The sequence below is a fragment of the Brienomyrus brachyistius genome, chromosome 5 (genome assembly GCF_023856365.1).
Source record: "Brienomyrus brachyistius isolate T26 chromosome 5, BBRACH_0.4, whole genome shotgun sequence".
In the NCBI taxonomy this organism is placed as follows: domain Eukaryota; kingdom Metazoa; phylum Chordata; class Actinopteri; order Osteoglossiformes; family Mormyridae; genus Brienomyrus; species Brienomyrus brachyistius.
Genome location: NC_064537.1, coordinates 2,527,614 through 2,553,424, shown reverse-complemented (window position 1 = coordinate 2,553,424; position 25,811 = coordinate 2,527,614). Strand labels below are relative to the sequence as shown.

The 25,811-nt window shown below is 47.5% G+C and overlaps 2 protein-coding genes across 2 annotated transcripts; one reads left to right on the top strand and one right to left on the bottom strand.

Moving 5' to 3' along the window:
- Positions 1-897: 897 nt before the first annotated feature.
- Positions 898-14,567, bottom strand: LOC125742563 (monocarboxylate transporter 6-like). The gene is made up of 5 exons (XM_049014669.1): positions 14,395-14,567; positions 9,085-9,373; positions 5,052-5,195; positions 3,819-4,652; positions 898-3,342 (listed from the first exon to the last, which is right to left on the bottom strand). The coding sequence occupies exons 1-5, from the start codon at positions 14,533-14,535 to the stop codon at positions 3,089-3,091; spliced, it is 1,662 nt and encodes a 553-aa protein (XP_048870626.1). The 5' UTR covers positions 14,536-14,567; the 3' UTR covers positions 898-3,088.
- Positions 14,568-19,990: 5,423 nt separating this feature from the next.
- LOC125742568 (ATP synthase subunit d, mitochondrial-like) lies at positions 19,991-23,877 on the top strand. Its single transcript, XM_049014673.1, has 6 exons — positions 19,991-20,130; positions 20,754-20,884; positions 21,262-21,358; positions 22,879-22,950; positions 23,348-23,410; positions 23,647-23,877. The coding sequence occupies exons 2-6, from the start codon at positions 20,763-20,765 to the stop codon at positions 23,776-23,778; spliced, it is 486 nt and encodes a 161-aa protein (XP_048870630.1). The 5' UTR covers positions 19,991-20,130; positions 20,754-20,762; the 3' UTR covers positions 23,779-23,877.
- The last annotated feature ends 1,934 nt before the right edge of the window (positions 23,878-25,811 follow it).

Genomic DNA, 25,811 nt, shown 5'->3' with positions numbered 1-25,811 from the left:
TGGGTAGGGCGGGCGGGATTTTTTTATTTATTTTTTTTTTACAAATTTTGATTGACTGTTTGGACTTTCAAATATGTAAGAAAATACATATTTGAAAATACATACCGAAGAGAGCAGACCTACTTAGTACGCCTCCTCAGTTCTTCGTTTGTTGCGTTTCAAATATATTAAATGTAAGAAAATACAAGAATGTAAATTCCTTGTGTATCTCATAAATGCCTTCCCAACTATGGATTTGGCTACTTTATGCTGATGTTTCATTCGTGAATATAAAAATACTATTTTAAACCAATATTCTGTTTGTCATTCCCATTCTAAATGAACAACCAACATTTAAAATATATACATCTAGAAAGAAAGTGTATTAAAACATGTTAAAACACGAGGAATTTACAAAATACAGGAACCTGAATGGTTGAACAAGGAAATGCAACTCTACAAACAAGTACTTAAGAACATGTACCACATCACTTCCCCAGATTTAAATCTTTGCACCAGCCCATCTCAGGTAGAGACAAATTTAGGTTCATGAAACCATTCCAAGACTAGGATTACACAATGTGGATCAAACGTCGATGTGGAATGCGCGGGAAATTCAAAGTTCGTCATTCTTGGGCATTTTCCATGCGATTTTAACGAAATAAAATAATTAAAAAAATTCGGGAATTCGGAAAAAAACCCATTTTTTTAAGTGGCCTAATATTAAAGCGGCTTTTGCAGGTATGGATATACAGTATGAGACATATTTCTGTGACGTCGGCTTCTGAAGAGAATTACGTGAAAGTTTGCTTTGTCATGCAGGAAAAATGGAAGAAACCTTCAGTTACAAAAGAACAAGTACACTGTCATTTAGATTATTAAACATACTTATACTGTGGTGAAAGAAAGAAGCAGATGTAATGGAATAAACTGATAAAACTTTAATGCAGAGATCACTGTGGTGTTACATCAGCTGGTCAGTATTCAATGTACTAAACCTTGATGCAGACGGTTGGGCAGTCACATGATCAGAGCACATGGTGCTATGGCAGTCACATGATCAGGGCACATGGTCCTACGGCAGTCACATGATCAGAGCACATGGTGCTATGGCAGTGGTTCTCAAAGTCGGTCCTCAGGCCCCACTGCCCTGCTTGTTTTCCCGCTATACCTGCCCTACACACAAGTCCCAGCTGTCTTTCAGCTTCTGATTGACTGAACACACCTGATCCAGGTAATCAGCAGTGTGTGGGGCAGGAATAGGTGGAAAACAAGCAGGGCAGTGGGGCCTGAGGATTGAGTTTGAGATCCACTGCTCTATGGGAATCCACAGGCTCTACATGCACATACGAGCAGGGGTGCAGGAACCATGAGGAATGGGGAATTTTGCTTCATGCATCCCTGTCCATGCCCCCTCCCCCCCCCCCGGACATGGGCTGAGGGACCATCCAGCTGAACCTCAGGACTGTATTACATTCCGGCACAGCGGCATCTCACACTCAGGGGCCAGATTGCTGGAGCACCACCGATTTAAACACACATCGACATCCTATCCCATGCTACGACACTGAGCTTTATTCTAATTATTCTAAGATGAATTTCCCTCTGTTTGTCATATTAAATAGAACTGAAGATTAAATACAAATACACTCCGAGACTTACGTGCTCCTTCTCCACATGCACACTAAATCAGAAATCTACAATTCACCTTTTTAGACTTTAGAGGAAGATCCCAAAGGAGACAGGTTATACCGTGTATGTCGTGCCTCGCTGCAGTGATAATACAGCACAAATAAAAAAATAGATTAATTTGACACAAGCACATTTTTCTGAAAGAAGTGCAACCTGAGGTCAGGGGCCTGAAACATGAACAGACCCGACGCCTTTAACGTAACAAACCTCAATGTCTTTTTTCACATTGTCAATTACAGAAAGGCTGTCCTTACTGGGGATACAATCTCACCGACTGTTTTCTGTTGTTTTTGTCTTTACCTGAGATAAGCTTAAGAACTGTTTAACAATATCATCTGTTTCCCAAAACGCTTATCCTTCTGGGTTATGGGGGGTTTGGAGCTATGGGCACAAGGCAGAGAACATCCCAGGATGGGGGGGCCAGCCCATCACAGGGCACATTCACACAATTTAATAACTCCTCAGCATGTTTTTGGACTGTGGGGGGAAACTGGAGTACCCGGAGGAAACCCCACGACGACATGGGGAGAACATGCAAACTCCACACACATGTGACCCAGGCGGAGACTCGAACCCGGGTCCCAGAGGTGTGTGGCAACAGTGCTAACCACTGCACCACCCTGCCCCCCACCCTAACCACTGCACCACCATGCCCCCCCACCCTAACCACTGCACCACCCTGCCCCCCCCCTAACCACTGCACCACCATGCCGCCATGTTTTGGTGCTTTTTGCTATTTTTCCAAAGCTCCTTCTCATCTCATTGGTTGAGAGCGGTTCGGTTTTCCGATGCTGTCTCTGTCAGTCTGTGTTATAAAATTAACACATAATACAGTAATAATAGAGGACTGGAGTTGGCCTGAGAGGAAGCTGAGAGCTGGAGTGTTCTGGCCTGAATGCGAGGGTTTGGTTCTGCTGGGAGGCAGGGAGAGTCGGCTGCACCCAGTATATCGCAAGGCACTTTGCAGGCCGATCTCGCATGAACGTTGGGTGGATTTCACCCTGAAACCGTTTCTGAGGTGAGGAGGTCACAGACCAGTGTTTACACAAAAATATAAAACTACAGAAAGAAGCACAACCCCCCCTGATCATTGCCCCCTAACGCCAACCAGAAAGCAGAGCTCAGGGAGGCTGCTGGGCACTAATCCTCCACCCCCCAGACACTCACCAAACAGCTCCCGAGGGGACGGCATGGTCTTCCTGGAGATCTGGGTGACAGACGGTTCCAAGCTGGATTTGAACTGTGTGCGTGTGTGTGTGCGTGTGTGTGTGCGTGTGTGTGTGCGTGTGTGTGTGCGTGTGTGTGTGCGTGTGTGTGATTCACAGAAACCTCTGTAGAGCAAATATCTCAGGGTATTTTCTCCATAGCTGCCTGTCTGGGGGGGCTCTCTCTTCTCATGACCACACTTGAGTCCGGCTCATGCGATGTTAGCACAGACCACCTCTCCAGAGGGGGCTTCCACTCGTTGCAATGGGACCCCCCCGCCGTCCTGACAGTCCGCTATGTCAAGCGAGAGCTCGGGGAGTGACTTGTGGGGCCCCGCGGCCAGCCTGCTCTCGGTGTGGTTCAGCCAGTAGAACGACACCATGATGAAGATTGCAGAGACAGCCACAATGATGCTGCACACATAGAACACGTGGATGTACTCGTCTGTGGTGTCCACCAAGATGCCTGAAACATCAGGACAGGGGCACGACATTAGGAAACCCTGAGGATTTGGCATGATTCCCAAAGCCCGATTTCTGTAACCTTGAATACTCATGTGAAACATCTCAGGAATAGGGTGGAACAAAAGACCTGTCACCTGACAATGGTGGCCCGCCCTATTATATTCAAACACAGTCAAAGGACCATGGGGGAGGCTGTTGGAGACATTGTGTGCCCACGTCATATAACATGTGTGTGCCTGTCATAGCTAAGTTTACACCTACACAAATAATGACAAACTAAAGCACTCAGTTACCCCTGTACGCAGGCCTGTCCACTGTTAACAGCTATCTGCCTGAAAATACTGACAGGCACATTCTGCCACTCTAAAGTAATGAGTAACAGATTGTAGAGTAAATGTACTGTGTGCACATAAGCTAATGTCTAAGTGGAACCAGTTTAAATAAAGTTCTATAGTTCAAATGCCAATCTCCACCCACCTGCGAGGGGCGGTCCCAGCAGCAAGGTGACGCTCTCCATGACAGACAGGAGGCCAAGGGCGGCAGGGAAGCGGCTGGCCTCTACGATGCCCATGAGCACGGTGAAGAGCAGCGATCCCACCACGCTCATGGTGAGGCCGAAGGCCAGGGCGTAGGCCAGCAGCACCGGGAAGCTGGCCGCCATACCGCAGATGCTGTTGCTCAGCCCATTGATTAGTAATGCCACGGAGAACACGTACACGTGGCGGCCCTGGAACCAGGGCCGCTGGAAAAGGAGGCCGGCCAGCGGCCGCGCTACGATGTTGATGAGGCCCATTATGGTGAGCAGCAGGGCGACGGTGCCCTTCTCCATGCCATGGGTGGTAGCGTAGGGCACTAGGTACACAAGGGGCACCACGAAGCCCAGCATGGCCCACGTGATCCCGATGGAGTAGTAACGATAGCGCCGGTTGTTACAGAACACGTCAAAGGCCATGTGCCGCCGCACGGCGCTTAACATGCCGAGCATCGCTGCCCTCGCCCGCCCCATCCTGCCCTTCGGCGGCAGGGGGTCCTTGCCGTGAGTCCTGAGGACCTTGGGGGCGGGCTGGGGGGGGCCCTTGACAGGCCGCATGATGGCTCCGCACACACAGCAGTTGAGCAGGAGCCCCCCCAGCACCAGGAAGCTGCCCCTCCAGCCCAGCTGGTTACGTAGGAAGTGGGAGAGGAAGGGCAGGATGGACAGGCCGATGGCCGTGCCCGTGGACGAGACGGCGTTGGCGAAGACGCGGCGCCGCACAAAGTAGTAGCGGAGGATGGTGATGGCCGGCTGGAAGCTGAAGCAGAAGCCCAGGCCTGCAAGGAGAGACAGAGTGCGTGTGGACAGGGGGACGGAAGGTCTGCGACTGTCTGTGATGCGAGGCTCTGCGACTGTCTGTGATGCGAGGCTCTGCGACTGTCTGTGATCGGTCGATCTGTGACCCTATGCCCACTGCACTGTATCGCATACTGTTGTTAAAATTCCACTTCCTCACTATATCAGCAATGTACTGCCTCTGTGGCTATTTGTCCCTGTCCTTTGTGCGCTGTGTCCCTGTCCTTTGCGCGCTGCGTCCCTGTCCTTTGCGCGCTGCGTCCCTGTCCTTTGCGCGCTGCGTCCCTGTCCTTTGCGCGCTGCGTCCCTGTCCTTTGCGCGCTGCGTCCCTGTCCTTTGCGCGCTGTGTGGCTGTGCTTTACTTGCAGCTGACCACTGACCTGTGATGAAGCCCGCAGTGAAGTAGAGCTCGCCGATGGTGTTGGTGAAGGAGCTGGCGACCATGCCCACGCCACTGAGGACCCCGCCCAGCATTACCGTGGCACGGCAGCCAAAGTGCTCCACCAACACGCTGCAGAATGGGCCTGTTTTCATACAGAAAGCACAGAAAACATCTGAACACCAACACAGGAGCCAGAGAAACACACCACGGGTAAAGATGCTGCTTCACCATGATCCGTCCTCAGGTGACTGAGCTCTCGGGTGACAGGATGGCATTGGCTACGTCAGCCAATCTAGGAAAGTATATGGCCAAATGTATGTGGACATCCCTATTAATTAGAGATACTGGAAAATTAAATCACACCCATTACTGACACGGGTTAAGCATACAGAGATGGCTGTACAAATGAGATTAGTGATTTTCCACTTAGCACTATCACATAGCCAACTTCATATTAATACACGCGGTTTCAGAATGGGGGCAGCATGGCAGTGCAGTGTTCAGGGCTGCTGCCTCACACCTCTGGGACTGGGGTTTGAGTCTCTGCCTCAGCTCTCTGTATGTGGAGTTTGCACCTTCTCACCGTGCCCTGTAGTGCAAAAAAGTCCCCCACAATGTGATAAAAACCTGTTACTTTTGACGTTGTGGGGACCATTTTTCAGGTCCCCACAAAGATCTATGAATGTGATCAAAAAACGAAACTCGCCGAAAGTCTCATATTCTGTTTGGTTACTTATGGTTAAGGTTATGGCTGGGTGGAGGTTATGTCGTCATGTTGGGATTAGAGTTTCCCTCAAAGAAATTAATAGAGGGTCCCCACAAGGATATAATTACAAACCTGTGTGTGTGTGTGTACGGTTGTCTCCCCATCCGCCGTTTTAGGGGTATTTTACTGCAACATAAAACACCTAAAAGCTGTACCTCACAACTTCTCCATCTATCTGAGCAATCCTCCGCCTACACGATATGGACAAATGCGTCGGGACACACCTCTTAACACTCAACCACGAAGTAGAGGACCGTGTAAAGTAACAGAGTGAAGTTGCTCTCTTAACACAGTCCTTAAACTTCCTTAAACACAGACCGCACTTAAGCAACAATATCACAGCAACCATAAACGGTAGGGAAACACAGTTAAGTTACACTGAGCACAGTTAGGTACATACATACATACATACATACATACATACATAACAATACTCAGGTAGGCTGTGGCGTTGCAACGATGATCAATTAGTACTAAGGGACCCAAAGTGTGCCAAGAAAATGCCCCCTACACCATTACACCACCACCACCAGCCTGAACCGTTGATACAAGGCAGGATGGATCCATGCTTTCATGTTGTTGAAGCCAAATTCTGACCCTACCATCCGAATGTCGCAGCAGAAATCGAGACTCATCAGACCAGGCAACATTCTTCCAATCTTCTATTGTCCAGGTTCGGTGAGCCTGTGCGAATTGTAGCGTCAGTTTCCTGTTTGCTGACAGGAGTGGCACCCGGTGTGGTCTTCTGCTGCTGTAGCCCATATGCCTCAAGGTTCAACGTGTTGTGCGTTCGGAGATGCTCTTCTGCATACCTTGGCTGTAACAAGTGGTTATTTGAGTTGCTGTTGCCTTTCTATCAGCTCAAACCACTCTGGCCATTCTCCTCTGACCACTGGCATCAACAAGGCATTTTCGCCCACAGAACTGCTGCTCACTGGATGTTTTCCCTTTTTTCGGACCATTCTCTGTAAACCCTAGAGATGGTTTTGCGTGACAATCCCAGAAGATCAGCAGTTTCTGCAATACTCAGACCAGCCCATCTGGCACCAACAACCATGCCACGCTCAAAGGCACTTAAATCACCTTTCTTCCCCATTCTGAAGCTCGGTTTGAACTGCACCGGTTCGTCTTGACCATGTCAACATGCCTAAATGCATTGAGTTGCCACCATGTGATTGGCTGATTAGTAATTTGCTTCAACGAGCAGTTGGACAGGTGTGCCTAATAAAGTGGCAGGTGAGTGTATAAGTCCCTCCCACCTGGTTTGTACATCTTCTTTTAAGCGTTTTGAAGCATTTTTGCAGTTCTATTTGAATATCTTCCAACCAAGGATACGCAGTCGTAATTGTTCTCCTACTGGCAATAGGGTCACTTGTACTTTTCTGTGTTCATAGTCCCTCGTGTATCACAAGCTGTAGCGAGTGTGGAGAACAGTAACTCGCAAACCGTCCATCGCTTTTTTCATTTTACTCACATTGTCTTGCACAAACTGCCCACTAAACGATGCTGCCACCTCTCAAGACTTTACCTTATGAAGATTGCAAATCATTGTCTAGCACATGGTGCATAGTAGTCACTAAACGCTCTGTTTACTCAATAACTGCAGAGTTCCAAACTTCCTCTGGCATTAACCTCAGCACAAAAACTGTACGCTGGGAGCTTAACGTTATGGGCTTCCATGGGCGAGCAGCTGCATGCAAGCCTCACATCACCAAGTGTCTGATGGAGTGGTGTAAAGCATACTGTCACTGGACTCTGGAGCAGTAGAAACGTGTTTTGTGGAGTGATGAACCAAGATTCTCTATCTGGCAGTCTGATGGTTGAGTCTGGGTTTGGCGGATGCCAGGAGAATGTTACCTGCCTGACTGCATCGTGCCAACTGTAAAGTCTGGTGGAGGACAGATAATGGTGTGACGACCAACATCAGTGCCCAATTTCATACATGCTCTTTTGGATGAATGGGCAAAAATCCCCACAGACACTCTCCATAATCCTGTGGAAAGCCTCCCCAGAAGAGTGGCAGCTGTTATAGCTGCAAAGGGGGGACCAGCTCCATATGGATGCCTATGGATTTAGAATGGAACGTTATAAAAGTTCTTGTGGGTGTAATGGCCAGGTGTCCCAGTACCTTTGTCCATACATTGCAGGGATGTCAAACTCCAGTCCTGGGGGGCCGGGGCCCTGTGTATTTTAGCTCCTTCCCTGTACCACCACAAATGATTCAGCTCAAGAGCTGTGTGGTAATTAGCACAGGAGTTGAATCAGGTGTGTTAAATGAGGGGGAAACGAAAATGTGCAGGACTCTGACCCTCCAGGACTGGAGTTTGACATCCCTGATATAGTGCCTCTAACCAGCTCTCCACCTATGTGAACACTTTCCCTGGGCATGTAGAATAACCCCCCCATTTCATCCATACCTTGTCTGTCTGTTCCTTCACGCTACATTCAGTGCCACCACTGGGACACCAGCACGACAGCAAATGCTGCTGCTGAGGACGGCTGGATATTTATTTTGCTTAATTTTTCAATGAAACAGAGGCTGACATGAGCTGATTATGGGTTGCTGAGCGACTGCCAGAGGCCATACTGGTGGGGCTGCCTTCACGCAGCCTAGCATGTGGAAAATGGAAAGTTAATCTCCTACTTAAACATGCAGAATGTAGGGATTATGACGGAATAAGCTGCTGCTGCTGTCCAATCCTGTAGCAGCACTCAAATGGGACTGTGATGCCGCACCGTCAGCCGAGCGCCTCCGTGCGTACAGACCTCCTCACTACAGTTGATGTTACTTATCGCAAGCCAATCAGAGGCGCCGCTTGGGGCCCACGGAAGCAGCAAATCGCACCTCAGCCTTATGGGGTAAGAAGAGCAGTCACACTTCGGCCTTATGCGCTAATCCAGGTCTGCTCTTCCACAGTACTTTCCATCTACCATGTCTGTCCTTCCCATGACGCCCCACTGGCTTGAGTGCCCCTATCCGGAGCTGCTTGTCTTACAGGTTGTCATTCTGCACCTCTTAACACTATTCTTTCAGAACCTGTGCCTGGTTATAATAAGAAAATTCATCATCTAAGTCTCAGCTGATGTTCATCACCATGCACTTGAAGTGGAAACCCCATCCAGCTCTGTCCTTATAGCTGACACATATGGCCTGTCACTGATGGGGAGCCCATTCCCTGTCAGGGTCCTAGTGCTTGCAGGGTTTCGACCCACCTTTCAGTGCCTTCTGGATCACTGCGTCAGGCCACCCAACACCCCCACATACCTCCCGCATGCAACACGGCCGTCATGATGGAGGGAACCCATGACGTCTCGCTGTTGCTGGCATGGAACGCCATCTGCAGGTCGGTATAGAAGATGCCCAGGCAGGAAGGGAAGGCCAGTGTCAGGGCCAAAACCAGGACGGTGGCCCCCAGGACCACCCAGCCCCAGCCGCCATCCGGCGCCGCCCACTGGCCACGCCGTTCCACCTGCGCTGCTCCATTACTGTGCTGCTCCTCCTCTTCCAGGGTGCCGTCCACGGGGGTCTCCACCTTGTCTCCCATCTCCTTGGACTGCAAAAGAACAGCACTTTTATTTTGCAGAATCAGTCATCTGAGCAATGACGTCACGCAGGGAGCGGCGTCTGCTGACAAATGGGGATCACTGGAAATCCAGGTAGACACATAAATATTTGCTTCTTTTACAGTGGGCCAGTTGTGACCAATCAGCACGTAGGGATCTGGAGGGGGAAGAGGGCAGACTCCCCCTGGATTAACGTTTTCAATGGGGGGGCGGGGCAGGGGAATTTTGTGTGATCCTTAGTTATCTAGAAAGGAGACTTGAAACGTCACTTTTGTTCCACAGCAAATAAATGAACCGTTAGGTCGATGTCTTTTATTATTATTGCGGATTTTATCATTTGATACATCATTTATATTAATCAGAGTAATCCCGTTCGAACGATTAATCGGGAAACACGGATTTAAATTAGCAGTTAGCCTAAATATCTCCGGAGATGTTAAGTGTCGCTGGGGGACACGTTGGCAGAAACGCAGCCACCTGGTGCACGACGGAAAAGTTAAAGGCCAGAGACAAGCCAGGCAAAAACACGCATCAATAAAAATATATAATATGTACAGGAATATTTCGAAGGCGGTTCAAATATTTAAACAAGATTACGCCACTCGGTACGCATTGTATTTCATTTACATTTCCCCCTTTTGCAGATAAGCTTACGCACAGCATTAGTGGAGGAATATTCCCAGGTCTTGCTGAAATGGGAAAGGCTGGTACCTGTAGGAACGGGGCTGTCATTGACAAGCAAACACAAGAAGAGGGCAACCTAAATGAAAGGCGATATAATGTGGCTGAAATTGTTCGTGAAAGGCGTGTGTTTAAGTCAACCGCACGCAAAAATGCGATCTGCACGTTTGTGTTGATGCGATGACTCTTCCTTACATATAGGATGTCATATTAATACAATATTGATCTAATACACACGTTGCAAGAAGTTGACAATCAGCTAAGTGTGCGGAGACCGGAACAGCGTTGATGTCTCAATTTTGTAGACTTCATAGGTTAGCATGAAGAAGACATCAGGAGGAGTTTTTCCATATCCCCCCTTCACTGCTTCCTGCTTGGCTGAGGACAGGCGCATGTATGCAGGGCTGCTTAACCGCGTTTAACGGAAAGACAAACGGGAGTTTGAACTGGCTGCGAACTCATTTATTTTGGTCATCCAAGTAATGTATATACGAAGAAATGGACGAATAGCACATAAGAAACGCTGTCTGTATATAGACGTATTTGGTACATTAAGAAGTGAACCTAAAATATTAAGATACGGTTCAGTTTAGTCTTTTACGTTTAAACTAGATGTTGGTCAACGGCGCTACGCTGAAGCCGTTTAATTTTTGAATGCTATTTATTTTAAAAAGTGCAGTAAATTAGAGTTTTGAAAACTTAATCTTGGTCGGTAGCCGCGGCTGTCAGACGTCCAGCGTCATGCCGGCTTACTGGGCGCAGCGAGCCGGTCAGCGCCGGGAGCGACTGCGGCGAGAAGCGGCCGTCAGGGAAACACTCACCTCCATCATTCCGGACATGAACAAACTTCGTCCATTTCGCACAGTGGGGCCGCGGTCAGAAGCGGCTACCCAGCAGAAAGGGGTCGCGCTGCTTATGGGAGGAGACGTGTGACGTGTCCGTGTGTGTGTGTGAGAGAGAGAGAGCCCGTCGGTTTGTATGAGTGTAAACAGTATGTGTTTGCATGGGCGTACGAACCTAGGGTTGGGGGTAGGGAAGACGTGTACGTCCTAATATTTCTTTTGGATTCATTCACCACCCCCTACTGATTTATACTGATGTGTATGTCTGTTATACATATATGATATTGTGGGGATGAAATTTACCAACAATATGATACAAAAAACTGTTTTTGACGTTGTGGGGATGTTTCCGGTCCCCACAAAGGGGAAACACGATTTTATATTTATTAAAAAAAAAATCTGAATTTTTAACAAATAAATGGAATAACTAAAGTGTCCTTCTGGACAGTTTTGTGAACTGGTGTTCACCTAGCGGTCCAACTAGAAAACAATAACTTTACAATAATAGTTTTTATTTTGTTATTCTTAATTTTCATATGTTGTAATGGTAACGATTTCTTTTTGTTGCGAGCAATTATGCACTTATCCTACTACACAGATAAATAGCTTTCAACATTTCCTTTGACTGCTTACAACTCTTCCACAGTACTCACTCTCTCGCTCTGTCTGTGTTTGTTTCAGAAAAGGCGTAAAGCATCGCAAATTATTTCAACTATCTGGAGAACTTCGGTGTGCAAAATAACGTTTTAACGTATATTTTTAAATATATTTAACTCACTAGAAGACCCACATGTATAGAATCATCGCTGTCATTGTGAATTTAAAGGGTCTCCATAGCCGTCCTCAGCAAACAGCGAGTCCCCGGCCGCCCGGCCCCCTCCCGCGGTAAAGCAGCGGCGTGCCGGGCTGCAGTGGCATGATCACGCATTTGGCCGGAATCTTGTTTACTACATCAGCCGGCGTCGCACTTTTGAGCCGCGAAATCCGTGTAGAAGTTTCGCCTTGTTGGTGGCGCCAGGTTACTGACCGCGCAACTAAATGATGATCATGGGCGAAAAACGTTTGCTTAATTTTAATTTAAAGTTATATTATATCGTTAAAGTTACACCGATAACATAGAGTGAACAATGTGAACACACATTTACGGAATAATATGCGTTCTACATTTATACATCGGGTTTCTTTTCAAAAGCCGCTTAGTTTTAATGAATTATACCCTTGATATCCTATTTCATCGGATCTAGGCGGGTTAAGTGGGGCTCACACCGGCACCTGCGCCTCTCTGCTGCTGTTCGGTGCTGCTCGGTCACCGGGGCGGATTCAGTAACGTGGGATTTACCGGCTGCCCGTCCAGGACTGTTGAAACGAGTAAGTGGGTTGGAACTTTCCTGGTGATTGGCGGCGCGCGGTAATCCGACCAGCCCCCACTTTCGATACCCCGGTTTCCCCTGTCATTAGAAGACGGCTCCTCTTAGTGTGCAGCACCGGTGGATGTACATATAGGCCGTGTTGGTATTTGGTCTGTAACACACAACCCAAATCATCACACACATGTTGGTGTACCTATCTAAATGGGGACCGTCCATTCGTTTCTATGGGAAAAACCTTAATCCCTATCAGGACTGTCATATCCGGCTCGTACGATCCTCGTGTGTGCCACGCCCCCCTGATTATCCACGTGTGCTTCCCTGATCGTACCCAGCTGTGTCTAGTTATTTTGATCAGTCCTGTCTATTTAAGTCAAAGTCTTGCCTGTGTCCCTTGTCCGTCAATGATGTTTGTGAGCGTCAGTAGATGTGTCCTGCTCTGCGTTCCCCCGATCCCTTGATTAAATCCCCTTTTACCCCGTATTCTGCCTGCTCCTTGCCTGATCGCCGCTTGCCTGTTCCTGCGCGCACACCCGATCCTGCCTGTGCGCATTACCCGCGCTTACCGAAACGAGACAAGGACACCCTTAACCTCTACCCAGCCCTAACCTTAACCATAAGTAACCAACCCAAATACAAGACTTTTGGCACTTTTACTTTTTTGATGGCATTGACAGATTTTTATAAAATTGAGGTTATCTAAATGGGGACCTGAAGAAGTGTCCCCACAAGTAAGTAAGTGTCAGGCTTTACCGCACTTTGGGAACATTTTGTCCCCAAATGTGATCTATGCAAACCCACACACACACACAGAGTCTGACACCAGTGTCACGTCAGAAATTACTTGGCTACATGAAAAATACAGCAACACATATTTACACAAAAATACGCTTCTCTGTTTAATTCATAACACTGAACATACTGCGTCTGCCTTTATACGAGGGAGAGTTTGTCTTTTGCACCGAATACCACGCATGGCCACATTATTCAAATTATCATAGTATAATTTTTGAAAAACTATTAAAACGGTTTAAAAGCTCTATATAAAAATTCAGTTAAAACTTTCAACAAAGTGATTAACATATCTCTAAACCACATTTTACACCTATTTGGACTATGAACGACAGAGTATGTAAAACTGGACGACTAATGTCAAAATCACAATGTTTACCATGTTCTCAGAATGTGGAATAACTTGTTTTTAAATTTCGTTGTTTCATGGATCCATTGTCATTTAAATAGTACTTACTGTAGTTTGGATGCGCTGGTATTTTGTATGGGTTTTGTAAAAAGCCCTGACATCGTGATATTTCTGTGAGAATAAGGTGTTAAGATACACAGCACCTTCTGTTGCAGTTTAAGGAAAAAGCGGGACGGGAGCAACGTGTGAGAATTGAGGACAGCAGCAGGAGTGACAGGTAGTGCAATGATAAAGGAGAGTGAAGTGCACCCCCCAGGCCCTGGAGGGGGAGTCTGCACCCCCCCAGCTGCCTAATTCAGATATCCAGCCGTAAAACCGAAAAAGCAAGAAATTAATGAACAAAAAGTAAAAATGATAATTAATGATTAAGCAGCATAGTATCATTAAGATACCCAGACCAACATCGGTGTGAAGTAGTGGACCCCCCCCCCCCCCCCATACTCCCTACCGTTCCTGGTACATCACAATCACGTAACAGCCCCCGGAGGGCGGACACACAGTGATCTTAGCCAATAGATCCCTGGCACTCGCTGAAAATTGTTAATTCAACTTAGAAAAGCGAATTGCCTGGCAGCTGCCTGACTACTCCTGAGGCACTCGAAGTGTAGCGTAACGGTCCTGCTTTTCAGCAGACATGCCAGTTCCTGTTGTACCTCTTCTTCCCTGAGATGTTTCGGCTGCGTCTGTCAGCGGTTAGCTGGCATGACAGCAGAAGGGCTCCTCAGCACACAACGTTCACAGCAGCCCCTCGACAAAAGTGTCCCGTAAAAGACGAGCTCGCGACTTCTCCCCATTCACAGAAAAAGTTGACGGTTGTTTTGACAGCACAGCATTAAGTAGGTCAGAACCGCGTAACTCTAAGCATGTAACTATACAGTCCCGGTGTGCGGAGGGAGGGGGGTCAGCTGGAAGGCCCTTACCGTACGGAGCGGTCCCTGTGGCACCACACACGAACTTTCAGTCCCTGTCAGACGTCGCTGAAGCTCACACCCGTTCGCCAGGAGCTGACTGAGCCTTTCTAACAGATGGGGCTCAGGAATGCCTCTTATGAAACATCCCATTTCACACACACCTCCGCCTCAACGAAGATGGAGACACCTACTCTCTCCCAGGGCAGTCTCTGTCTGTGTGCTGGGGGGGGGGGGGGGGGGGGGGGGGGGGGGGCTGTAGTTGGCATGCACACATGCTCACATGAAGCAGAGCATGGAAGATCAGCATATTTAGGTATAAATCAATAAAGAACACAGTGAATTGTTTGGAAGTGTAATATCTGTGAGTTCTTGGGTTTGTTTCCATTCTATAAGAGATTTACACCGGATTTCACAAAACTTACCATTTTACCTCCATATTTTCTGTCTACTTTGTTCCTTTAACTTTACTTAGTTCTGACACAGCCGCTGTTTATGAAACACACACTGTGTTTGACCTCATTTTAACACACACAAAATTCTCGTTTTTACATCATACAGTACCTTTCTTTTACCAAAAATTTATCGATAAACTTTGGAAAAGCAGCGTTTGAAAAAGGAGGATAATCACGCCAAATTGATACTGAAATCGCTATTCAGTGAAACTTAAATCTCACACAGCGCTGCAAACGCCAGTAATGGTTTAGAGTTTCCATACCATCCAGGCTAATGGATGAAGACATCTGTGGATGGAGTGAAATGAGTGAGGGGTCAGAGGTCGTGGCGGGAGAGGCTCTGCAGGGGAATGCAACACATTAGAAATGTTCATTTATGCGGAAAAAGAGGGACAATATGGTGATGGCTTTTCCAGAAAGCAAAGAGCAGCAAAACCAGTATCCGCCATTATGAACATCACACTGGGGGCTTGAGGCTGCAGTCTGGAAGATTCTAGGCCAGGGGTTAACAATCTTATCCGCAAAGGGCCGGTGTGTGTGCAGGCTTTTGGGCTAACTTTTAGGACAGCTGTTCAAACGCAGGTGTGAGGACTCTTCAGCCAATCACTCTTTTAATTAGTAAACTGGTTTGGGAGTTGCAGTGGAAACCTGCATACACACACCGGCCCTTTGCGGATACGATTGCCCAGCTCTGTGTTAGACTGTGATCTACATTACCAGGCACACCACAGGATGCTTTTCCATTTATTTCATAGACGTCAGAGTTTTTATTCTTGTTGAACACTGGGAAGTTGAGTGAACAACTATAAATGAAAATATAAGTCAAATAAAACAAGTTTCCTGTATAACATGGAAAGAGAACGTAACAGTGCATGTCTGACGTCCTGTTAACTGGCTGTGTGGTGATGGCAGTTAAATTCCAGGCTGTCCTTTAACTTTAAATAGTTAACTAGTTAACTGTTTCATCCCATGACACGGAGCAGTATTTAATGTTCCTCGTAGAAAGAATGTCTCAGATTTTCTCTGCTGTTATAACTGCTAGAGGAGGTTACCTTGATTAATCAAAGGCGTGACATTTTCTTGCAAGTAAAGGTACTGAAATGATGAACATCCTCTGAATTTATTTGTTCTTGCAAATGAATAAAGTCGCGGTGTGTGTTTGACTGGTGGAGCAAGCAGGGATACCCAAAATGTGGGGTTACCCACTGGAGTTCACTATGACAACATGTGACCCTAACATCCTTGCAATTATTTTTTTCAATATTTTTTATCCCTGACTCAGGAAAAATGTTGCGAGCCAAACACGCGGGCCGTGCCAAACCATCGGCATGTTTACAGGCACGCTGCGGCATGCTCCCTACACGTGGACGTCCTGGCACTCACCTCGGCACCTGCACACCCAGCCCTTACCAAGTACTCGCTAAACAAGCAACCGGTGGCAGGAGACAGTCCTCCACTGTGCTACGCACTGAAAGATATGTTTCATAAACAGCAAAACCAGCACCCGTGGAGAAAGGCACGCATGCACTCCACAGAAAACCACAGAGAACATAAAAATACTGAGATTACGAGTTTTACTGCCTACAGAACAGGTTTTGATGACCTGGTGTATTTAGTTTCAGAAAGAAAGATTTCAGGTTTTTTTTTTTACTGAGCGGGATAAATTCTTCACACAGAAATATGAGACACAAAAGATCATACCGGAAAGGGATTTCTTACACCTGCTCGGACAAAGCATGCTTGCTTCACTTATTTTCAGCTTCTCAAAATGTGGCAGGTCCGGCTGGAATGTGTTTATGACTGTCTGGGTGGGACTTCCTGCTTTGAAGGGCCAATAGGAAGGCAGAGTGAGCTGGGTTTCTTAAGAGGGTGACCGCCCCTCCCTCCTCTTCGGCATTCCTTGAGAAATCTTGTCCTCTATCCAGTGCAGTGCAAGGCCAGCCTCTCCAGCTCCCCCTTCAGTCCGTCCCCCGGTCTTCCAGATACCCTCAGGCTATCGTCACCCACCAATGTCGTCGACAGCTGCAGTCATACGCAGACTGTCTGTCCAAGAAGAGCAGAGGACAGGCAGCCACGTCCGATCTAAAACAAACTGCATTTGGGGGGGGGGGGGGGGGGGGGGGGGGCAGATTAATGACACAGGTGTCATGGTGACGAGAGCTTCAGACTGGGGAATTCAGAGAAATTCTGCAGAGTAGTTTTGCTTGTATTATCCATACTGGTAGGATTAGAAATAATACATATTCTTTGGAAAGGATGATAAGCTGACAATTAAGGACGAAAAAATGGATGCCGGACAAATGCAGAAGAAGAAGCTGGGAGTGGGAATGAGTGCTACAGAGAGGGATGGACAGGTGGGCTCCTTATTTGTCGGTGGGGGTGATGCGGTCAAACTGTGACCAGCCAATCGGCTAAGGAACGAGGCTGGAGAAACCTCCGAGTGCTGCCTCCGTGACCTCAGTCAAACGGGCCAGGTGACTCCTCACAGTGACACGGTGGGTCCCTGAATGATTTAGCCCAATTGCTGGCAAGACCTACAAGGGCAGTGGAGAAAGACCAAACCAAACCACACCAGCAGCTAATATCTAAAATACCGAGTCCTAAGCGGGAGCACGGGATTACCGACAACAAACCCAGGAAGTTATGGGGGGAAACAGAGTCTTTGAAAGCCGGGGTATGTGGTCTGTTACTATGCACAGTTAGTGCCCGCATTGTTTGAGCCACATCCTGTTGGGTTCCGTGGGATTTCGCAGTCCTGGTCCAGTTTGAAATAGCCAATCAGCTACGGTCACTAAGAATCAGCTCTTATGCCGCAAAACACCCCATGTAACATGTATATAGATGTTAAAACTTACTCTGGCTGGGTGGGTGATGCACACAACAACTTGAACAGGCACACGACACGGAGACAGGAAGATGGATCGGGGGATGTCGTTTGGGTTTTGGGGGGGTTTAACGAACTAGGAGAGAGAAATGAAGGAGAAACGCCCAGCAAAAGGGGGGGCAGACTAGGAAAACAGGGTTGGCACCAGATCAAGAGATGTGTCACATGATCTGGGTGTGTATTATCACCACTGAACAAGCCCAAGGCATCTATGACCTCTCTGTCTTACACCTAGATAAAGGTTTTAACCAGCAGCCTGCAGGTATCAGTCTCCTTAGGACACCATGATGCTTGGATGCCACCTGAAACAAATGCACATCAGTCATATTTGGCGCCAAAATTATTTAAGTCAACTACTTGGGTTTCGAGGGAGATTGCAATCCTGCTGAGCCCAAATCCTGATTGGCCCAAATGTCACGGGTTCGTGGGCTGTTTGCATGCTGTGAATCACCGACAGGCCCAACCAACAGGGACTGTAATTAGTGCAGCTCCTTTTAAACAGGCACTGCCTCGCAGTGCGCAGTAATCCAGCCTGCAGGCTTTTCTGAAGTTTCTCCCATCAGCACTGCACCTACTCATGTTTACATATTACATCACTGCTGTGGGCCCAGCCATATCCCAAAATGCATGGCCGTGTTTGTGGCGTCTTCGAAATGGGCAGTTGGGGGGCTGAGGGGCTTAGCGCCTCCCTCTGACGGAACCCTAAGCAGTGACCCATCAGCGCCTCCCCCTGGCAGCGTGCGGCTCAGTCAGTGATAGTAAATTCCGCACATTGTTTTAGTAGGCCTATGATATCCACGCCATGACCCTGCACCTAATGAAAGCTAAATTGACAGTCATCTAGAATGTTCCAGAACCACACTTTTAGATCAGGCATGCAAGGCCCAGTGAACAGAGGGTCTCCAGAACCAGGACCAACAAGAACCACACACCCGTACACAGACCAACACATCTCTGCTCCCAAACACCCCCAGTCGCAGGGCGTGTCCTTACCATCCCATATCCCCTCTTTGACCACCAACCATATTGTAGAATGTCGTACAACCTACAGGAAACAAACAGGGGTAGCTGGGTCAGAGTCGGCCTTCAGAACCTCCCCAGGGATGGAGGCCCTTCCAGAGTTCATCCAGTAAAGTCTCCATTTTACAATGAACATAATGGCAAATGGCAAACTCAGCCACTCTCACCTTTGTAAGCAAACTTGAGCTTGCTGGCCCTGCCCCCGACAGCCAGTCCTTCGCTGATTATTGGCTTGCTGTGCTGTAAGTACCTCTGGATGGACTCTTCTTCAACCAGATATGCTTCTCTGGGGAGCCCATGTGCCTGCCTGGATTTGGGCAGAGTGCTCAGTGCTGTGCTAGACTACAGCTCTGTATTGAGTTGCATTGCAGAGAGGTAGAGACTGTCATTAAATCAGTTGGTGTTAAATGTTGGTCAAATGTTTACCCTTGGTACAGTAAACTGATCCACGGTCTGTCACAAGAAACCTGTGTTGTTTGCATCCAATTGCTTAACACTATGCAATTAAGTTTCTATACAAGTACTGTGTAGCTGTGTGCTAGTAAAACAGCACTCAGACATTTGGAGGCAAAAGTCTCAGAACGAGCAGCCGAAGGTTGTTCACCTAATTAAGGTCTTGCCCAAACAAACCACTTATCTTTGCATTGGGTGTGTATTTATATTCAGTTGTAAGCATTAGTCAATGTTCGTGCAATGACTAAGGGAATTTGTCATGCAGACAAACGAGGATCACAATTAATCCACAGCGTAATGCCATAGATTAAGATCAGGATGAAGAACCTCACGCCTAACTGCAACAGTAAAGATTAACCAAATTAAAGGTTTGTGACATAATCCATCCATTTTCAATCTTCCAGCTACTTATGCGGTGCAAGGTGGCTGGATAATCATTTATATTTCCAATAAGAAAATAACTAACTGAACTACAACTGTGTACCCCTAAAAATCACCATCAGCCTGCGTTTCCCACCACACCGATTTCAAAGACCCAGAGCCCCAGGTGAATCTCAATACCAAGAGCGCAAAGTCCACACTTGTGGTCTTGGAAAGATCGGTCTTCCTACCTTGCCTCCAAATAAATAACTTGGGGTGTAATGAATTATGGGACTGGGCTCGTTTGGCGCGTATGCAACCAATGCGCCCTTGATATTTGAGGCGTGGCAAGAACAACATCCGAGGATTTTTACCGTTTTCTATATTTGTATTTTTTCTGTATCGGTCATCGGCAATGGAATACACGAGAACACAAGTACGGCCCATTGAGATTCACTCCATATCTCAGGCTACCAAGGAGTTAACCGCGTCTCCTCCAATGCGTCACTTCCGCATCCGATTGTCAGCCGGCGCTTCTGTATTTTTTCCTTCCCCCGTGTCTGCAGCTGATTCAAGGTGAGTGGGTTTTAGGTTTCCTCAGTCTTTTTTGCAGACTTTGCAAAAGTTTTCCTGCATGTGTTTAGGGGTGAATCAACGCATTATATGGCTTGCATAAGTGCTGCGGGTGGTTAGCATGAGCGTTATGAGGGGGACCCACCTGACCTTGGCAGCTTTTAGAGCGTCACTCATCAGTGGGTCGGTGGTCCCAGCCGCTAGGATCGGAGCCCCTACCCTACCCGTCTGCTGGCAGAAGAATGACATAAAAATACCCAATTTTCTGTGAAAATACCACAATAAAAGGCTCGATTGCAAAAATCATGGGTTTCAGCAGCTGTCGGTAGCCGAGGGGATTTATGGGAAGTGGAGTTTTAATTACCGAGCAAAGACGGCAGGCACTGAGCCAGGTGTTTGTTCACATACTTTACGTCTGATATCAGACCCAAAACGGGATTCTGCAGCGGTCAGGGACACTTCATTCCAGTGTCCTTAACGTCTTCTGCGTTAACAACTACAGCTCAAAAGAGTCATTAAACTGAAACCAGTACGCTGTGAGTTTTAAAGTATTCGTGTGGGTAGGTCAGGCGTTCGCATCACCTCCTCCTCCTCTTCAGCCCCTAACTTGTGCTCCCTGTCTCCAGGCTAGGCAGATGTCTGGGCGCCGCGCTGCACTTAAGGCCATAGACTGGGTCTCCTTTGCGGAGAGGGTGCCGCCCAATCAGAAGTCTCTGTTCAATGCCCTGAAGACACGGAGCGATGGCCTGGCCGCCAGGTCGGGCTGCCAGTACCCCTGTCCTTACGCCGCTTCTGACTGTTATAATCGTGCACATCCTCCCACATTGTCAGGATATACCTATGAAAAATGCATACTGCTGACTGGTACAGCTTTCTGCTTTCCCTGAGTGTGAATATGAGTGTGAGTGAGTATGTATGTATGTGTATATGTGTGTGTGTGTGTATGTATGTATGCATGTGTGTGTGTGTGTATATACACACACACACACACGATGTGTCTGTATATAATATACACACACATAACACTATAACAAATATATATATTATTTATATACACACACTATAACAAATATATATATTATTTATATACACACACAGTCCGCCTTGTGGTTCATTTAGCTTCTGCCCCGGCAGGTTGTCCTCGCTTCCCGAAAAACCCACCACGATCGACTGGAGTTACTACAGGAAGGCAGTGGCCAAGCCTGGCCTCGTGGACGAGTTTGAGAAGAGGGTATGGATACCACCGTGTGGGGACATGTTGCGTCAAACTGTAAAAAAACAACGCAGGAATCTAACCCAACCGTTTAGGAGCTTGTCCGTCACTCCCCAGCCGGACACCTTTATCCCATAAATCATAGCTTTTCCTGTTGGGACTGGCTGGGTTACATCACCCGAGTCTGCTTGGGACAGAGCTAATATACATTAAGCCGAGTAACATGCAGCCACCCAGACCCACCCAGACCAATGAGGAGGCGTCACATGACTGACTGGTTTTCTCAGTTACCCCTTTCTGCTTTGAGGCTTTGATCTTTTTAAGTCATCAAACCAATTTTGTTTACAAGTTTGGCACTCTTGTGATTTTTTTTTCCATATAGTTTAATAACTAGCAATTAACTTCCTTTCCATGAATTAATTGTAGCCTATTTGTGTTTTGACTTTCAATTGTCACATACAGAAAAATACACAAAAATACATTGTAGTGAAATGCTTTTAATCTTGCTGGCTGGATTGTGCTCAAAAGGAAATATATAATTCAAAGAAAAATAAACTACACGTAAATAAAAACAAATAAGACGACAATAAAAAGAACAAAAAACGAAATAATACTATGAAGAAAATAAAATGAAAATCAGTGAGATCAGTTACTGTATTTGTTTTGAAATAAGACACTTTGCACTGGGATGGTGTAAAATGAGTGGTGAGGAGCTGTGTAAATCGTGTAAAAGTGGCATCCTGGCGGTAAGGAGCCCTCATCCAGTGCTGGGGCAGTCTGAGGCTACAAACTTGTCCCCAGCCTCTTGTGGATGGGCTATTTGTGGGCAAAAGTGAAAACACAGTAGAAATAATTCATGGAGACATAAATCATATTTTTGTCTCACTGCTACAGGTCGAGTACCTTTTTCCTCTAGGTTGACTAAGGACAAATTGCAGTTACTTCCTGAATACATGTTTACGATGTGATTCAGTCAGCATCTGAGATTAAGCACAAAGATTAATTAGAACATGCATCATATATGTAAGAATCTATTGTCATAATCTCACATGGTGTCAGCTGGGTCAGACCGGCGCTCCTACTCGGAGAAGCTCTCCATGTCTGTCAAATAAGATTAGGCATCTTGTACTGATATGTGGTCGTCCTAGTGACCTCCTGCCCAAGAGCACATGTGTAATTGGATGGGAGTGTCCAGTTCTGATCTGTATCTTGTCTTCCTAAATAATGGCCAGAGAACATCATGTGGTTGTTTTATTTTTTGCTAATTCGGCTGGTGGCTCATTGAATGGATCTGGTTTGTCGCATTAATTAGTGCCCTTGATTGTGTTGTGTTACATCAGATAAAATAAGGAAACTCCCATATTACACTATGACCTCATAGAACAAAGGATCTACAGTTCATTCAGTTAAAAACATTATTTAACAGCTAATAAACACAAAACTGGCAGGGCCAGCTATCGATACCAGCTCCACGGTTTTTGGAGTACACCCAAGTCGGCTATCCTCGTAAATCAGCCTGATCCGTCTTCCACCTGCAGTTTGCCGCCCTGAAGGTCCCGGAGCCCGTTGACACGCAGACGAGCAAGATCGATACCCAGGAGCAGGAGGCGGTAGGTGTCACTGCGAGGTGGGGTGTCGTGGTTCGCCGTCTTTGGCCTGCTGCACCGTCACTGTGAATCCCATCGCTTTTGTCTGCCTGACAGACACCTTTTCCTGGCCTGCTGTGCTGCTTACAGTTTCACCATATGCTGGGTTGGTCAGGTAACCAATTAAATCTAGCTGAACCCGTTTAAGAGCCCCAGGTCACTCAAGGCCTTCGAGTCAGCCGAACGAAACCTTGCACTTCCAGCCAGTCTTACAGCATCTCTCTTCCCAGTTTGACTCATTTAAGGGTGAAACTACTGTATGATGTCATTATTGCAATCGCTGTCTGCGCTGTGTACCACTATCTGAAATAGCGCCCCCTGCTGTTGAATTATTTTAACCTTTGACCTCTTTGTTCTTCAGAGCAAAAGTGCTGTAGCCTACATCCAGGAGTCCAAAGCCCGCATTGCTGTCTATGAGGAGGAGGTGAGGCGCCCAAGGCTCGCCCGTCCATCTGGCATGTTGTCATGCCGACTGCATTCCATACCGGTCAGGACCCCCGTGCCAGCGGTCCTGTGTCCTGCCTGCTGTGTCTCACAGGATTACTCTTTCCGTGGCTTGTGCTCACACCCATGTTAAGATTGAGCGTGCTGAGCCATGACAGTCAGTCGCTATCGCTTCCTCTTTACGATGTGTCACGCAGCCGTCTCGCTCCTTCGCAGCTGGAGAAATTTAAGAATATGATCCCATACGACCAGATGACCATAGACGACCTGAACAGTGTCTTCCCTGAGACAAAGCTGGACAAAGTCAAGCACCCGTACTGGCCACACAAGCCCATCGCTGAGCTGTGAGCCGGGCGTCGCAGTGAGCCGGGCGTCGCTCGCACAGCTGCGCCTCTTCCTCCCTGTGGGTCTGTGCTTCCTCCATCATAATAAAATCTTCTGCATTTATTACCAGTCTGTTTTTTAAACTGGAGTCCCCAGAATATGCTGTTGTGGAATTTAACATAGTTTCTGGTCGTGCTGCTAATTGCATTCAACTGAGTAGTTTTATATAGTGTCTTTCCTAACACGGTTTCCGTAAAGCACGACAGAATCAAACAGCGGTACTTACATGCTAGAGTTTCGGGTTATGGTGGGGTAGTGATTCCCAATCTGGTCCCGCAAACCCACAGAAGGCCCAGTAGGGAGCTGGGAGGGAGCAGAACTTCAGACTTTCTGTGGGTCCCAGAGGACCCGGTTGGGAACCACTGAAACAGAGTATAAAAGCCAGAACACTGCAAAACGCTGCAGGAGACCAAGGTCAGCTAGTGGCCCACCCTGGCCTAAGAATAACCAGGCCAGAATGCAGAATGTTCTGGTACAGCGCCATCATCAGGCAGACCAGTTCTCACTTCTACTGGCCAGTCGCTCTGCTGTATTCGTGACATGAACACTACAGACATCTAATTAGTTCCTGGCAAATCATTTGCCGGAACAATTCTGGTTCAACGTCTTGTTCAGCAATATTGGGCTAGAACAGACAACATTCTGAACACTCAGTGGTATTTTACTGCTAATGATATCCACAATTTCTTTGTGGATATAACAGCAGCAGTCACTGGGAATACAGCCCAGGTTGGGAGGACGTTACTTGATACCATCACACCATCTGCACTTAACTAAAGATAAATTTAACACTCTGCCTGGGGGGCACCATCTTGACTTCAGGGGTTAAACTTAAAATTTTTCCTATCAGACACTGGGTGAGTGCCCACTCAGATAAACTCTCACTGCCTCACATCGCACAATGTGCCCTCCACACTGAGACATGAACCTTTGGGTTTGGTTAAGGTTAGAACTTCCTCTGCTGCCCCCTGGAGGATGGGCTCCCCCTTTCAGTCTGGTTAGGGTTAGAACTTCCTCTGCTGCCCCCTGGAGGACGGGCTTCCCCTTTGAGTCTGGTTAGGGTTAGGGCTCCCTCTGCTGCCCCCTGGAGGACGGGCTCCCCCTTTGAGTCTGGTTAGGGTTAGGGCTCCCTCTGCTGCCCCCTGGAGGACGGGCTCCCCCTTTGAGTCTGGTTAGGGTTAGGGCTTCCTCTGCTGCCCCCTGGAGGACGGGCTCCCCCTTTGGGTCCGGTTAGGGTTAGGGCTCCCTCTGCTGCCCCCTGGAGGATGGGCTCCCCCTTTGGGTCTGGTTAGGGTTAGGGCTCCCTCTGCTGCCCCCTGGAGGATGGGCTCCCCCTTTGGGTCTGGTTAGGGTTAGGGCTTCCTCTGCTGCTCCTTTGGCTCCTCCCAGGGTTCCTTCCTTCTAGGGGGAGTGTGTGTGTGTGTGTGTGTGTATGTGCGCGTGTGCAAGCTTCATCAGAACAGCTCATGTCTGTCACAGTGACCCCATATGCATAAACAGTATAAAAAAGATCCAAATAATTAAGACTAAAATAACAATAAAAAACAATAAAACGATTAAAATAAAATACCTGCAAAATAACAGTAGCTGTAATACAGATGTAAGATGATGGTATATAATGGTGTAAAGTCCCTGGAGTGAGGCGGCCTGCTGGCTGTAGGAGCCCCCACTCAGCAGGCAGACAGCCTGAGGGTAGCAGCTTCCTCCTGCCTTCTCTGTGTTGTTCTCCAGGCTCTGGTAGAGCCTCCCAAGCCCCAGGAGCACAAACGGCTGCTTTCACTTACATTTGCTCTGTAAGACTTTGAAAGCACCTCTCCAGCATTTTCACCTCTTCCTGGTTCATTGTTTTTGTATTTACAGTGATTTCATTGATGTCCAGTGAAGGTGTCCACAGGACAGCAAAATATTATTCTCCTCCCTTGTTAGGATTCTTCTGCGCTGTAAAATCCCACCCCCTACCTGGCCCCATGATACAATATCCCTTGTACCCTCAAGTC

What these genes read in the sequence shown, in the direction of transcription:
- LOC125742568 (XM_049014673.1), top strand. Translation starts at nt 20,763, where the DNA reads ATGTCTGGGCGCCGCGCTGCACTTAAGGCCATAGACTGGGTCTCCTTT. An exon ending in ATACCCAGGAGCAGGAGGCG is followed by an intron (nt 22,951 to 23,347) that starts GTAGGTGTCACT and finishes TTTGTTCTTCAG; the next exon opens with AGCAAAAGTGCTGTAGCCTA. An exon ending in TTGCTGTCTATGAGGAGGAG is followed by an intron (nt 23,411 to 23,646) that starts GTGAGGCGCCCA and finishes GCTCCTTCGCAG; the next exon opens with CTGGAGAAATTTAAGAATAT.
- LOC125742563 (XM_049014669.1), bottom strand. Translation starts at nt 14,535, where the DNA reads ATGGGATGTTTCATAAGAGGCATTCCTGAGCCCCATCTGTTAGAAAGG. An exon ending in CACTGCGGGCTTCATCACAG is followed by an intron (nt 4,653 to 5,051) that starts GTCAGTGGTCAG and finishes CTCTCCTTGCAG; the next exon opens with GCCTGGGCTTCTGCTTCAGC. An exon ending in GCTGGGACCGCCCCTCGCAG is followed by an intron (nt 3,343 to 3,818) that starts GTGGGTGGAGAT and finishes CTGATGTTTCAG; the next exon opens with GCATCTTGGTGGACACCACA.